General features: G+C 48.7%; 1 protein-coding gene across 1 annotated transcript in view; it reads right to left on the reverse strand.

The window, feature by feature from the left end:
• MEGF11 (multiple EGF-like-domains 11) overlaps positions 1–16,085 on the reverse strand; it is a 254,935-nt gene that overhangs the window by 46,606 nt on the left and 192,244 nt on the right. The window contains exon 9 of the mRNA XM_011968341.1: positions 15,482–15,656. Coding sequence (XP_011823731.1) covers positions 15,482–15,656 — 175 coding nt within the window. The remainder of the gene's footprint in view (positions 1–15,481; positions 15,657–16,085) is intronic.

Consider the following 16,085-nt stretch of genomic DNA (forward strand, 5'->3'; position numbering starts at 1 on the left):
AAGGGAAGGGGCAACTGATTCCAAAGCCCAAGTTCTCTCCCCTAGACCAGGCTACCTTGACTGCACACAGGTTGGAAGCGATGGGGACTCAAATGTCCTTAGCACATGCAATGTGCAAGGCTTGCTACCAGGTGCCTGTGATGTGTAATTTCATAATCTCCTGTCCTACCCATTTGTTGTTAAATGTATGTTGACAATGAAGGCAGAAATGGCTCACAGGGGCTTATGGTGGGAACTCTTAGGGAACTATTAGGGGGCAATTGTATCTTATGTTGTTAGGAAGCTCCTGAAGTACAAAAGGTTTCAAGACTTCAGGGTATAAAGCTAAGATGGTGGAATAACAGGCAGTGGGAGTGAGTATTTAATAATGTATATCTTTTGAATGAAATAAAGCTGGTTTGATGTTGTTGATGATGATGATGATGATGATGATGATGGTGCTGGTGGTGGTGCTGCTGCTGCTCCTACTGCTGCTCACCTTGGATGCTATCAGCATCCCACATCCAGGCAAGTCTCTGCCCTTATTTGGAAGGAAGGAGCTTCCTGCTGCAGCTTTGATTCCCCGTGCCTGGCCTCATCTCTCCCTGCTTCCCTGGGGCTGAGCCCTGTCCAGAGCTCTGTGGTTCCTGAGGGGCTGGGGGTGAGGTTGGTTATGACCACAGGGATTCAGAGCATCTCTTACAGGTCTGCTGGGACTTGCTCCCTCTGAGAACAGAATGAAGCTTCCCCGCAAATCCTGGGCCTCAGTCTTCAGGGGTTTCTGGGCAATCATTGACAGCATATGACCCTAATCAATCTATGTTAGGTTTCATGATTTCCATAGTGCTACAACAAAACAAAACAAAAAACAAACACAACTTGGCTTTCTTTTTTCTTTTTTTTAGACGGAGTTTCGCTCTTTCGCCCAGGCTAAAGTGGCACGATCCGGGCTCACTGCAACCTCTGCCCCCTGGGTTCAAGCGATTCTCCTGCCTCAGCCTCCTGAGTAGCTGGGAGGCACATGCCACCATGCCTGGCTAATTTACTAAAAGTAGTGACGGGGTTTCACCGTGTTGGCCAGGCTGGTCTCAAACTCTTGACCTCAGGTGATCCACCCGCCTTGGCCTCTCAAAGGGCTGGGATTACAGGCACGAGCCACCACGTTCAACGCAAACCTTGGCATTTTTAAGTGCCAAAAAAAAAATCGCCTCTAAACTTCTGGGAAAACCTATGTTGGGTGTTGGGGGAGGTCTTTCTGGGCATTTAGAGGAGTGTGTGTGTGTGGACCATGGAGGCAGGGAGCACAGACTGGCGATTTCTCCACGTGCATGTTCTGTGGACTGTTTTTGGTGAGCTTGTGTATGTGTGCTAGCGGTGACATGTATTCCTGATGTATTTCACGTGATTAACACGTGTGGGCCCTATGTGTGTCATAGGTACGAGATGTACATGTGCTCTGCATATATTGAGAGCAGGTTAGGGATAGGATTTGGGCCTGCTGTCCCAGGGTCCTGGTTTGCATGGTAACTGAGAGGGTCACCCCCTATGTGATCCATGTAGTATGTAAGTTTGGTGTGTGTGTGTGATATGTATTGGTGGTGTGACAGCTGTGGGGCAAACTTAGCATGTGCATGTCAGACATCTGGGCTGATCCTGGCCATAGAGTCCCAACGGTGATTTGATCATAGTGGCTTTGAGCATGGTATGGCTCAAAGTCAAAGGAGGGGTGGGTTGGATCTATAGGGTATATATGAGTGTGTACTGCAAAAGAGCCCAGCTCCCTAGGGGTGAGGGCTGTGTAGTGTGGACTTGGGGCAGTGGCCTGCAGAGCCAGAGTCTGACAATAGTGATGGTGACCATGTCCCAGGTGGGAACCAGACTGGGGGGGACAGAGGGTCCTGCAGAGGCTAATAAGGAAAACTAGGGTCCGAGTAAAATGCAGTGCATTTACATTTTAGGGGATGCTTCTAAATGATCTGTGCATTTATTCGACACATATTTACTGACACTCTGTGCGGGGGACTGTGCCAGGCTTGGATAGGCTGGGGGTTAGGAGGTGGCAGGCTGGGGAAAAGAGTAGGCACACAGGGATGAATTGGACAGACCCTTGGAGCTTACTGTTTAGTAGATGGGAGAAAAGCATCCACAATGTGCCACCAGAGTGGGTATGTCAGGGTCCTACGGAAAGGCTCTGTCCCATAGGGAAGAAAGCAAGAAGCCTATGTAAGGAGGTGGCAACTGAATGGACACTGGAGGGTGCACCGGCAGGATCTGGCTGAGGGGGATAGAGAGCAAGGGTATTCAGGGGAAGGGGAAGACTGAACAAAGGCGTGGCAGTGGGGCCACATGTGGGTTGAGGGGCTGCAGGGTAAGGCAGGTTGGATTTGCTGGAGTTTAGGGGTAAGGCAAGGGTGATGAGGGGCAGCAGCAGGAGCCTGGAGGTCAGGCTGGGCCCAGCCAGCATGACCTTGAGCGCCAGGTGTCAACTTTGCTTGGGCAATAAAGGAGGGCCCCCTAGAACAGGTGAGTGACTCAGTGTTCCAGCCTGTTTTAGAAAGGTGTCTGGGCCCTTCCTCTCTGGCTGAGAGTCCAGACTCTGGCAAATCCAGTTGATTATTGATTGTGGAATCATTATAAAAACAATTATAGACTGAATGCAAAGACAGCCCAGAAGTTAACACTGGAGAAAGCTTTTACTAGAGAACAAAAAAGGAGTTGGGGTGGGGACAGATGCCTCTACTGTCCACAGTGTCCTCTGGTCCATCTCCATCCCCAACTCCCCAACTCCTATGAACTCTCAGGCCTTTTTTTTTTTTTTTTTTTCCGAGATGGAGTCTCACTCTGTCACCCAGGCTAGAGTGCAGTGGTGCGATCTCAGCTCACTGCAGCCTCCATCTCCCAGGTTCAAATGATTCTCCTGCCTCAGCCTCCCAAGTAGCTGGGATTACAGGCGCACACCATGCTCGGCTAATTTTTGTATTTTTAGTAGAGGCGGGGTTTCACCACATTGGCTAGGCTGGTCTCAAACTTGTGACCTCAAGTGATCTGCCCGCCTCAGCCTCTCAAACTACTGGGATTGCAGGTGTGAGCCACCGTGCCCAGCCCCTTGGGTTTTTTCCTCTAGATTTTTCTGGCCCTAGAGGTTTCTCAGTCAAGTTCTCACAGAGTGCCTCACCACACAGAACACAGGCCTGGAATGTGCCCTCCATGAAGGCACCCAAACCCAGGAAGGGGCAGGTTTGATGGGAGCTCAGGTCAGACCTCCCTGCAGGAAAAGACAGTGGTGGCTTCAGGCCTAGGCCAGACCTGGCGTGGGGCTGCAGGCCTGAGGGAGGAGAGGGGAGCAGGGCTACTGAGGGAGATGGGGTAGGAGGAGGCACCCTGAGGAGCAGTGAGGGCCTGGGTAGGGGCTCAGCCCTAGGCTGGGGAGTGCTGAGATGCACCAGAGACTATGTAACCTTGCCATGCCAGTTTCTTTATTTGTAAAATGTCAGTGGCACCATCACAGCCCTCAGAGGGCGGTGAGAGCACATGAGATGGTGATTATGAGTATTTTGTATTGGAGAACAGTGATGTGGATGGACAGCATGGTGACTGGGCACTCCGTCCCTGCCACCACCTGGGAAACGGACACCTCCCCTGAGCTGCCTGACAGGTGCCTGATTCCCCCATCATTTGTCAGCCACTTCCAAATTCAGCTCTCCTGGCTCCAGCACCCACAAGGCCATAGTTAAGGTTTCATCCTGTTGGGGGCAGTGAGGATCACTCTGGGTTTGCCCGCAGCTCACAGGCAGGGGCAGGCAGGCATGTCAAGCCCATGGACTCTGCAACCTGCCTATTGGATTCAGGTCTTGTCCCTGGGGCTTTTTGAACCTTGTGCAAGGTATTAACCTCTCTGTGTCTTAGTTTCCCTATCTGCAAAATGGGAATTACAATAGTACCTTCTTCCAAGGGTAGTAGTGAAGATGAAATAAGTTAATACACGTAATGTTCTTAGAACAGTGCCTGGCCCAGATGCTATAGATGCTTTCAGCGTTTTATTATTACATATGACCCAACAGGAACTAGGCCCACTGCAGGTGCAAGAAGAGGCTATGATTTACCTACTCCGTGCCAAACGCTTTTGTTGAGCTTGCCCTGTCTCATGCTCACAACAATCCTACAAGAAACATCCACATGCAAGGCAAGCAAAGGGTGAACCTGCCCTAAGCCACCCAGGAGGTGAATGGCAAGGCTGAGATGCAAACTCGGGTTTCCCTGACTCAAAGTCCATGCTCTCCCCACTCTACCAAGCAGCCTCCAGTGAAGACATGTGGAGAGGATGGGATCCAGCACCTATTGAGCATCTACTGCATGCTGTTTTTGTTTTTTGAGACAGTCTCGCTCTGTCACCCAGGCTGGAGTGCAATGGTGCAATCTCGGCTCGCTGCAACCTCTGCTTCCCAGGTTCAAGCTATTCTCATGCCTCAGCCTCCCAAGTAGCTGGGATCACTGGCGCCCACCACCATGCCTGGCTAATTTTTGTATTTTTAATAGAGACGGGGTTTCACCATGTTGGCCAGGCTGGTCTAGAACTCCTGAGCTCAGGTGATGCACCCACTTCGGCCTCCCAAAGTGCTGGGATTACAGGTGTGAGCCACCGTGCCCGGCCTGTATGCTGGTTCTTATTCTGTGACATCACCATCTCCTGACACAGAGAATGGAGGTCAAATACAGTACTGTTTTGTCATACCCCTCCTCGAGATGGCAGTGGCTCCCTCTTGCCTGCTGACTTAAGCACAAGAGCCCACCCTGGCATGCAGGGCCCGCCTGCTCTGCTCCCACTCTTTTCCTTCCACTCCCTATACCCTCCTCCACACCTATGCCTCATGGCCAGGGAGCCCCTGCCTGGCCTCCCTGGGCCTGTCTCAGGGAATTGTGAAGCCATGGGCCTGTCTCTGGGTATTGTATCTCCCTCCTCAGAACTTTTAGGAGAAGCGAGAACATTTATTTTTTAGTGTTTCTGGGAGATAACTTTTAAATAGTTTTTTTGTTGTTGATTTTTCTTTTCTTTTTTGCATTTACCCCCATTGTTAGTTTTCTTATTAGCCCCACCTTGACATAATTTATTCATGACCTTTTTCTGCAATATCCTTCATTTTCCAGACATAATCACATCTTCTGGCAGGAATCCCTTCCCCTCCTGGGGTTGATAATTACTCTTGCAGATGGAATTATCGGCGCTAATGACTAAGGGAGAGGTGACTGGGAGGGGCTGGACTAGGGGGCTGGGGAGCTGGGGCACTGAAGCTTGAGCGCAGAGCCAGCAGCTTTCTTTGTTCCAGGCCTGCAGATTTTGTGGGGGGACTAGAGCCTGTGGGCTCTTCTGCACGATGAGGGTGCAAATGCAGACGCCTGTCTCCTGGGGCTGGTGTAAAGCACCAATGAAACAAGCTGTTGGGAAGGATGAGTAGAATCCCGGAGTGCAAAGTGGGGATCCTACAGCCCCACCCTACGGGGTTGTTGTGAGGATTAAACACAATGTATACAGAACACAGTGCCTGGCCTAGGGCCCACTGCAAAATATGAGCCATCATCACCCCCAATTGGTTGTCTACTTTCTCCAGACCTTTCAGGGAGGCTTCCCTGATTTGTGGCCCTATCCCTGCCCTCTAGAATTGGTGAGGTCAGACCCAGGCCCTGGGCTCTGGCTAGGACTGGGAGCCAGCAGAAGCCCCATCTATGCTAGAGACTTAGACAAAAAGAAAACTGGATATACTTAAAGCATAGATGCCTCAAATCTGCTCCAACAGCTTCTTTTGCTACAGAGATTGCTGCAGCCACTAGGCCTGAGACAAAGCCCCAGCCCAGACCCCAGTAATGAGGGCACTGATAATAAGGACATCAGGAACATGACAGCAAGAGGGTGGTCTGAGATGGCAAATGTTTATTTTTTAGAGTAGAAGAGTCAGCAGTTTTCCCTAATAAGCTGTATGGTAGGGAAGTCTGGACTCATCTTGGTGACATAAAACCAATTTTCCCTACTTCGCTCTGTGAATTGACAACATGACTTAACCCCCTGGTGACTCCCCTTGTGCCCCCACTGACCTGCCACCCCCACCGTCCCTCCCTGCCCTGGGAAACATCAGTAGGTGTCTGCTCTGGGTACAGGAAGCTCATGAGACGGAGGTAAAAGAGGAAAGAACAGTAGGCTGGGAGTCATGTCGCCTGTATTCCATCCCAGCTCTGTTACGATATCCTGTGTGACCTGAGGGAAGTTCACGTTCCCTTTCTGACGTTGCTTTTTTTGCTGTACACTTTGGAAGCCCTGAGCATTCTCCCAGCTCCACCACTATGAAGACCTATTCCTGTGTGACAGTGTTACATCCTGCATCTCGCTCAGTGGGTCGAAGGGCTGGCATTATTAATCCATCTCACCAATGAGAAACGGGCTCTAAGAGGCTGTGTTTCCTAAGGTCACACAGCTACTGACTGACAGATGTGGGATTCCAACCCAGGACTGTCTGATTCCAAAGTCCATGTCCTTTTGCTTGCAGTATATCTTCTCTCCACAGCCACATAATAAACCTTGACAAACATTTACTGAACATTTCCTACGTGCCGGACTTTGCTCTACCTATTTTATCTAATTCAATCCTCAGAATAACACTACAGCATAGTGCCATTCATTATCCTGTTTTATTGCTGGAAAAATGAGGCTTGAGAAGCTTAAGTAACGCCAACAAGACCACACAGGAGGTGATAACAGAGCTGGGATTTAGGTCCTGGAGTGTGTGTGTGTGTGTGTATGTGTGTATGTTGTATTTTTGGATCCTTTCTGCTATTTTGCGGTATTTGTACTCCTCTGCTCGCACAGGCATGGCAGCTAAAGGGTGAATTCCTCATCCCCAGTGCTGCATTCAGGAAAATCTTTTACTACAATAATTGGGAAATGAGTCAATAGTAGGGGGTGAGGGGATGAGAAGCTGGTTTTCTGTTCTTAGGGCTAACAGTCTATAGATCTCAGCTTGATGAAGAATGAAACAATTAGAAGAGAAAATGCACACACATGATATCCATGTCACCTGGCTGTCATTTTCAGTCTGCATTCTCTACCGGTCACACTTCTCTCACTCCCTAGTTTCAGCTTAGGAGCTATCCAAGAGGCAGACACGCACTCTGCCCAGCGGGGGGAGGCCGGGGGAACATAACGTCTTTAAAGGACATCGGAAAGCTTGGAGGGAAATTCAGTCACTGCTCCACTGATCTGAATTTTCATAACTCTTGCTCCCTGCTCCCACCTTCCCTGGTCAGAGCAGCTGAGGTTTCTGTATGACCTACCAGTGGCATAGAGAAAGGGGAGAAAAATGCGGAAACAAATTTGTTCATTTGGGTGATGGAGTGCCCGCTCCCCTCGCCAGCGTGCAGGGTTCAATAATGGCAGACAGGGCTTCAAAAAATTGCAGCATAAATAGATGAACCCTTTAAGGTAATAGAAATGCTGTCATCCTGGGGAGAAATATGGGCCCCGAATCCTATGGGAGGGAACACTGGAGCCCCTCTCCTCTGCTTCCTGCATTCCCATCCCCATCACAGTGGAGCTGAAAGGGAGCATCTGGGCTGAGGAATGGCCAGAGGGCCCCTTATCTCCCAGCCACACTGGATCCATGCGGGAGCAGGCAGCTGGGAGGGGGTCTGAGAAATCAAGTCTTTGCAGCCCTGGCAGTGACCTCACAGGCAGTTCACTGCAGGTACCAAGGTGGCAGTAATTAGTCCAACAGCAGTGGAGGAGGCTCCATCAGTCTTGCTGCCTAGGTGAGGCCTTAATTAAGGAAAGGAAGGCTGGTCAGCAGAGGAGCATGGTGGGGCTGAGAAATCAGCCTTCTTCCCTCATGTGATGAGGAAGTCTATTCTCGGTTCTGTGGCTGCTCTTGGGAACCTAGGAGCCCTTGGCAACCCTGCCATTCCCAGCCAGGGGAAAGATTCAACTAACTGCTTCCTTCCTCTCACCCCCATTTCCACCTCTACCCCCAAACAGGGCACTCAGGCCAGGACCAGTCAGCCTCTTCAAGTGAGAGACCCATTGGTGTAAATAACTGCGGCAGCAGTAGAGGCATCATCATCAGCAGCAGTAGCAATAATAGCTAATGCTTGTTGAAAGATTACTAATATGCTGGATATTCTGAACACTTTATATTTGCTAATTAATTTAGTCAGCCCAATAATCCTACGAAGCTGTGTTATTATTCCTTTTTACATATAAGAAACTAGAGGCAGGCTGGGCATAGTGGCTCACACCTGGAAACCCAACACTTTGGGAGGCCAAGATGGGCAGATCATGAGGGGCCAGGAATTCAAGACCAGCCTGGGCAACATGGCAAAACCCTATCTCTACAAAAAAAAAAAAAAATACAAAAAAAAATCAGCTGGGCATGATGGTGTGCACCTGTAGACCCAGCTACTTAGGAGGTTGAGGTGGGAGGATCACCTGAGCCCAGAGAGGTCAAGGCTGCACAGTGAGCCAAGATTGCACCACTGCATTCCAGCCTGGGCAATAGAGTGAGACTTAGACACACACACACACCCGGGCAATAGAGTGAGACTTAGTCTCACACACACACACAAAGGAAATAAAAGAAACTGGGAGCACAGAGAGGTACAGTATCTTGCCCAAGGTCACACAGCTAATATGCAGCAAAGCTGGTATTTGAAGGCAAAGAATTTGGCACCAGAGTCTCTGCAAACCACTATACAAAATTTCATAAGGCAGAAGCTCATGCCATTGCTCAAAGAATCTGGAGATGGTGTCAGGGGTCAGCTGCTCCAGTCCCACTGTAGCTATCTGTTTACATAAATTTCAGAGAAGCCAACAGGTAGAGTCAAGTCCCAGCCCTACTGGCAAGGCCTCTGGGGAAATGTCATGAATTTCCTTACTGTAAAGCTCAGGAATGTTCCAGAAACTTTTGCTTTGTGTCTACCAGGGATTTCATTCATTTCAGGGAGTTTGCTGAGCAAGATATTTGTGTGGTAGGCATGGTAGGCTTGTTAGGGGGTCCAGGGTTAGAGGGAAACATGTTGTCCTTAGGAAGATAGAACCTGAGTATGAGCCACACACAGTGGAAACAAAGGGATGGAATAGTTAATTCTGAAGAGAGGAGTATTCAGGGAAGGCTTCATGGAAGAGGCAGCCTTTGATTTCCTGAAAGGCTGAGGATTTTCGTAGATGCAGTAGGGACTATGGGAAGGGCATTCTAGGAAGAAGTAGAGGTTTGGGAAAAAGCAGAGGCCCCAGAGAACATATAGTAGTGCCCCCTTATCCTTGGTTTCACTTTCCATAGTGTCAGTTACCTGAGGTCAACTGTGGTTGTAAAGTAGGTTTCTGGGTGGGCACGGTGGCTCACCCCTGTAATCCCAGCACTTTGTGAGGCCGAGGCGGGTGGATTACATGTGATCAGGAGTTCGAGACCAGCCTGGCCAACATGGGGAAACCGTCTTCACTAAACATACAAAAATTAGCTGGGTGTGTTGGCACATGCCTGTAAACCCAGCTACTCGAGAGGCTGAGGCAGGAGAACTGCTTGAACCCGGGAGGTGGAGGTTGCAGTGAGTCAAGATCACGCCACTGTATTCCAGCCTGGGCGACAGAGCAAGAGTCCATCTCAAAAAGAAAAATAAAGTAGGTTTGTACAATACAATAAGATATTTTAAGCCTGAGATGAGAGGATTGCTTGAGGCCAGGAGTTCCAGACCAGCCTGGGCAACATAGTGAGACTCCATCTCTACAAATTTTTTTTTAAATAGCTGGGTATGGTGGTACATGCCTGTATTCTCAGCTGCTCAGGAGTCTGATGCAGGAGGATCACTTGAGCCCAGGAGTTTGAGGTGACAGTGAGCTATGATTGTGCCACTACCCTACAGCCTGGGCAATAGAACGAGGCCCTATCTCTAAAAAAATTTTTTTGAATATATTTGGAGAGAGAGAGAGGCCACATTCACATAACTTTTATGATGTATTATTATAATTGTTGTATTATTAGTTATTACTGTTAATCTCTTACTGTGCCTAGTTTATAAATTAAACTTTACTGTAGGTATGTATGTATAGAAAAAAAACAGTATGTACAGAATTCAGTACTACCCACAATTTCAGGCATCCACTGGAGATCTTAGAATGTATCCCTCATGGATAAGGGGGACTACTGTACTGTGTGTGTGGGGAAATGAGTTCTGTGTGCTGCACAGATTGTGGCAGGACTTAGTGGGAGATGAGATTAGAGTAGACTAGTTTGGAGGGCATGTTACAAAGACCTGGGATTTGAGGTTTATTTGGTGGGCAGTGGGGAGCCACAGAGAGGGGTGATGTGATGCTAACCTGCAAGTGGATGGACAGCTCTACTTAGTCCCCTCATCCACAATTCAGCTAATTCCCTAGCTCAGGGGGGTGGGAAGAAGTCCTCACCTCCTTGATCGGATCATCCTCACAGAGACAGGTATTCCAGGACTCTGCTGGTCTGACCACTGTGTCATGTGACCCCTCACTCTGCCTTCTCCCACCCCTGTTCACCCTGGTGTTCTGTCTGGGCAAGGACCCTGGATTCTAAGAAGGCACAGAGTAGCCTTGAAACCCTGGCTCATGAGGCTGTCCAACGTGCTGAAACGATGCTGTTTCCACTTGTAAGCACTCCCACTGGAATGACTAGCTCCCACACCACTGTTTCCAATGGGCAGGGAATTTCATTCCCATTTTATAGATGAGAAATAGAAGCCCAGAAAGTTAGCAGAGCTAAAGCTACAAACTCATTTCTTGTTTTCTGGTCCAAGGCTCTTTGCCCCCACTGGGCAGCCACAGTGCAATTTACCAATGCATACCCCAAGTGATTCTATCACTGCTGCCAAGCGAACATGTAAAATGCCCAGGCCCTCTTCCCACCCCCATCTCTATCTCCATTTCCCCAAATGTTGAGAGGCTTGTCCACTCCCACAGTGCCTCCTGAGACCGACCATTCAGGGTGACCCACAGGTGCCTGGGTGGACCTGCCTAGAACAGCAGTTGTGCACGTTCATGGCTCTGATCCATCGGGTATCCCTGGCTACAGCTCATCCCAACACCCTCCTACTGGTATGCTGGGCATGGGGGAAGCAACGTTCCCCCAACTACTCTCATAGCTTACCAGTAATTGCTACTACTTCACCAAGTTTCTGTCGTCTTTCAGGCACTGGCTTTGAACTTTTCATAAAATGTTCCTAATTCTCACAAGGAAAGTCTTGTTTTAACAGATGAGGAAGTTCAATGATAGGCAGGATAAGTGGCTTGCCAGTAGTCAGTGTGGGGATTGGAGAGCTAGGATTTGAACTTAGATTTGTCTGGTTCCATGGTGACCCTTCAATGAAAGCTCATCAACTAACATGAGAGTTCAGTGTCTCCCACCACTGCTGACTTTGTGATCCCAGGCAAGTTGCTAATCCTGTTTGAACTCCAGCTTGTCATTTGCAAATGGAGGAAAGTGAAAGTGCATCTCCACAGGGTCCTTGTGAGGCATAAGTCAGATGAAGCATGCAGCCAGGATTCAGTGAGTGTTCGCTGCTAGTGTGAATGTGAGTACTACTGGAACACAGGTTCCTGGATGGGTGGATGGGGGTCTGATTAGTCTTTCCACATCCCCACCTGCCCCCTAAGTCCTAGCAGAGGAAACATCCAGTGTCCTGGGAAGGAAGTGGAAGTGTGTGAAGGCCAGTCCACAGCCCCAAGCAGGGCCTGCTTCTGCCTCATGTCCCTGTGCTCTCAGGGGTGGGGACCACCTGGCTAGGGCAGGCATGTCACTGAGCTCACATGTGTGGTTCTGCACTACTTCATCAGCACTCCTCATGTTTATGTTGAGCCCGAGATCATTCTCAGCCCCCAGAGTCTGCTTTCATAAAGCTGTCCCAATATCCTCCCTAAAGACCCTGGGCAGGGAGAGCTGGGGTGAGAGGGGACAGCTAAGGATGCGGTTTCACATCCACTGTCATGGGGGCTACTCACATCCAATAGCAGGCAAAACTGGTTTACTCCTCCCATCGTTCAGATAGGGAAATGGAGGCCCAGTAAGGTGAAGTGACATGTCCAAGATTACTGAGCCTAGAATGAAGGTTTCCAAACACCCAGAAAAGGGCTCCTTTAATTAGTCCTTAACTGATTACTCATCCTAAAATCATTCAAGGATAAAGGCAGTGAACATACATTCACAAACCAAGCAACCAACAAAGCCATTGCTAATTATTACTGACTGCGGGACGTCGTGAGGCGAGTTTCTGCTGAGTCTGCTCTGCTGATTGCCCCTACTTTGACCAGAACTGGCTAATTGTGGGAAGTTGCATTCACTCAGAAGCTGGAGTGAGGGCAAGAGGAACGGCTTCCCCCTCAGGGCTTGATGCAGGCAGGAGTGAGTCATGCTGGTTGAGAACAATGAACTGTTCTGTAATCACCTCCTACAGCCCCTGCCCAATATCCAACAGAGCCCCAGAGGAGCCTTTCCAGGAATAATGAGGCTGGGTGGGGGGAGATGGATGGGAATTCGCTGGGTCTCACCAGGGCAGCTTGACTCACAATCTGTCTTAGCCCTGAGCCCCAGGCAGGGAGACTCCACAGTGAGATGACTCTGGCATGCACCTGTGCCCCAAAGTTCAAGGAGAGGAAGTCATTTGCATCTCAGGTGCAAGGAAGAGAGGCAATGGTCTGGCCTCCAGACTGTTGGAGCACTGAGGACAATGAGCAAACAGATGCCAGTCTCCTAGGCCTTTCTGGGGCCCCGATTTTCCCTTGTTCTGAGGAGCAGTGAGTAGGCAGGCAACTGGGGATAAAGAAGGGGGAATAGAGAGGCAAGACCCCTAGCAGACACACAGACAATGCGTATGACCAGACCGTACAACCCTCAGTGAACTTCCCACTCCTATGTATGCACATACCTTCTTGCTCCTACTTTTCCCCAGAACAGTGTTTCCTGACTTGATCCATGGAGTCCATACAGTAGACCATCTTAGAAGTTAATAGGTTCTTCTCTCTCCCTGTATACTCCACATCCACAGATGCCCAAAGTCCTAGAGCTATGCTAGAAGCCAAGCTGGGACACGGGTCACCCATGAGCAGTCTGGTGCAGTCACCTTCAGTCACCTGACCACTTGGCTATGTGAGATTTTTAATCCCAAACAATTATTCTCTCCTACCCAAATTCAAAACCCAGGGCACCTCCATTTTACTGTGGAAATTACAGCAAAAAATTTACAGTAACAAAGGTAAGTTAAAGAGAAAACCAGACTTCCTTCTCTTTCAAAGATGCTGAAGAGTTCATTTTCACCCAGTGTTATCTGCACTGGGGAAGAAGAAGGGAGATCTTAACTTTTCTTTTTTCTTTTCTTTTTTTTTAATCTTAGTAATGTGTTTTTACTTAAACAAATATATTTAGGCCAGAAGTAGTGGCTCATGCCCATAATCTCAGCGCTTTGGGAGGCCAAGGTAGGCAGATCACTTGAGGCCAGGAGTTCAAGATCAGCATGGCCAACATGGCAAAACCCTGTCTCTACTAAAAATACAAAAATTAGCTAGGCGTGGTGGCACATGCCTGTATTCCCAGTTGCTCAGGGGGCTAAGACACAAGAATTGCTTGAACCCAGGAGGCAGAGGTTGCAGTGAGCCAAGATTGTGCCACTGCACTCCACTCTGGGCGACAAAGTGAGACTCTTTCTTTAAAAAAAAAAAAAAAGAAGAAGAAGAAAATATATATATACACACACACTTTAAATATATATTTATATATATATAAAACATGTAATCAATATAACAAAATTATGGAGATATTTTATATTCACCTTTTCATACTAAGCCTTGGAAATCCAATGTGTATTTTCCACTTCACATCTCAATTCAGAACTAGCCACATTTCAATTTGAACAGTGTTTTGTTCTGGGCCTTGCTCTGCAGACCAAGGCAACTTGGCTTGAAAAGCCATTGTCACCAAGCAAACCCTCATTTGATCTACAAGAATTCTTTGTGGATCAGTGGATCTCCATCTTAGCAGCACATTGGCCTCAGCCAGACCACGCCTAGACCAAATACATCAGAATCTCTGGGAGTGGGTCCCAGGCATTGATGTTTATAAAGCTTTCCTAGAGATTTCAGCGTGCAGCCCAAGTTGAGACCCATGGCTACATATCAGCATCCTACTCAAAGTGAGGAGCTGACCAGCATTATTGGTATCACCTGGGAGCTTGTTAGAAATGCAGAACCTCAGGCCCCATGCCGGACCTACTGAATCAGAACCTGCAAGTGAACAAGGACCATATGTGCTTAGAACATTTACTACTGTCTGAGAGGCCTGCTAGAATGCACACTCTCTATATCCCATCTTGACACCTGATAGCAACCTTGCAAGGCAGGTGTTCTATTTCACAGGTGAGGAAACAGAACGGAAGAGAGGTTGAGTCACTCATCCAAGGTCACATAATTGGTGAGTAGGAGAGCCAGGGTGCAACCCAGGTCTGGTTCCAAAGGCCACACTCTTTTAACTGCACAATTGTACCGCTTCCTACAGCACAATTAAACATATGGCCACAGAGAACCCCTGAGTGTTTGACTCCTTGAGCCTGTTGAACATGCCCTGCCTTTGAACAGGATTCCACTTCCAATGTCAAGTTCCCCAAAACAAACCTCATAAAGACCAGCATAATTCATGAGAAGATACAAATTGTAAACAAACATAGGGAAGATGTTCACTCTCCCTCATAATCAGAGAAATGCAAATTAGAACAACATTGAGGAACCATTTTCTACCTATATAATTAGCAAAAATTTATAAAATTTTAGCAAAGTTATTCTGAAATAGGTACATTCATACACAATTTGTGGCGGTGTAGATTTATAGAACTCTTGAGAGAAGTCATATGGCAACATCCATCAAGAGCTGTAAATATATTATGCCCACTGACCCTGGGAATTCACCCTAAGGAAATAATTCATTGGGGGTGGGCGGGGGAAATGCTATTTGTATGAAGATGCTCACCGCAACATTCGCTGTGAACACTGGAAACAACTTAATATTCAGCAGTAAGAAAATGGCTGAGGAAACTGGGGGTATATCTACTCCTGCAGTGTTATGCAGCCATTTAAAACCATAATTAAGAAGCCCAAGCAGCAACATAGCAATGTGGGTGAAAGAAAGCAGAATGCAAAACTGTCTCTGTGCATTGTGGTTTTCTGATGTAAAAATATTGTGTGCATAAGGATATGGACAGGGAGGAGCTGGGCACAAAGGAAGGCAACCTTCAGAGTTGGGGGTGATGGAAAGACCCCCTCCTCCTATTATTTTTAGTATTACAAACCCTGGCCCTTTGAGAACAGCCTCAGGGGCTCTCCCCTCATGGAGTCTATCTCTGAGGCAGACACAAGGAGGCAGCTGGGTGCAAAGCCACATTCCTGATTGCACCAGCAGGTGAGGGGAGCTGGCCCAGTGGAGGTCAGGAAGGCCACGGGAGGCCCCTCCCATCTTACCATGAAGCCCGGGGCACAAGTGCAGCCCCCGGTGATGCTGTGGCAGTCGGCGCCATTCTGACAGGTGCAAGTCTGCTGGCAGCCATCGCCATAGTAGCCAGCAGGGCAGGATTCATTGCAGTGGCGGCCAGACCAGCCTGGCTGGCAGGCACAAGCTCCGGTTACTGGGTGGCAGCTGCACAGATAAGAGAAGGGTGAGAAGACAGTTCGTTCTAGGAAGCAGCCTTGTGCCCGCCCTCTGCCCACCCCAAGCCTGGCTTGCCCAGGGTAGCGGGATCAAAGGACCTCTGGGATTAAAACACTCAATGCCTTTTCTGTTTATCAGAGGATGCCAAGGCCACATGATCTTATTACCACCCAGAAGCTGAGGCTCAGGATGATTATATAACTACCCTGAAGTCAACAGCAAGGAGAAGACAAGAGCAGGATTAGAACACAGGGCTTCTGACTCCCACACAAGTCTTCTTTATAATTCAGACACACGGAAACCAAAAGAGAGAGTGGCCTTTTAGTCCCTTGGCTTATAGACTATGCGGTCCAAGGCTTCATCCATCCCTCACCCAAGACGAATGCCTGGTGTGGGAACAGGACGAGAAGGAAGCAG

Source organism: Mandrillus leucophaeus, unplaced genomic scaffold (genome assembly GCF_000951045.1).
Source record: "Mandrillus leucophaeus isolate KB7577 unplaced genomic scaffold, Mleu.le_1.0 Scaffold12, whole genome shotgun sequence".
In the NCBI taxonomy this organism is placed as follows: domain Eukaryota; kingdom Metazoa; phylum Chordata; class Mammalia; order Primates; family Cercopithecidae; genus Mandrillus; species Mandrillus leucophaeus.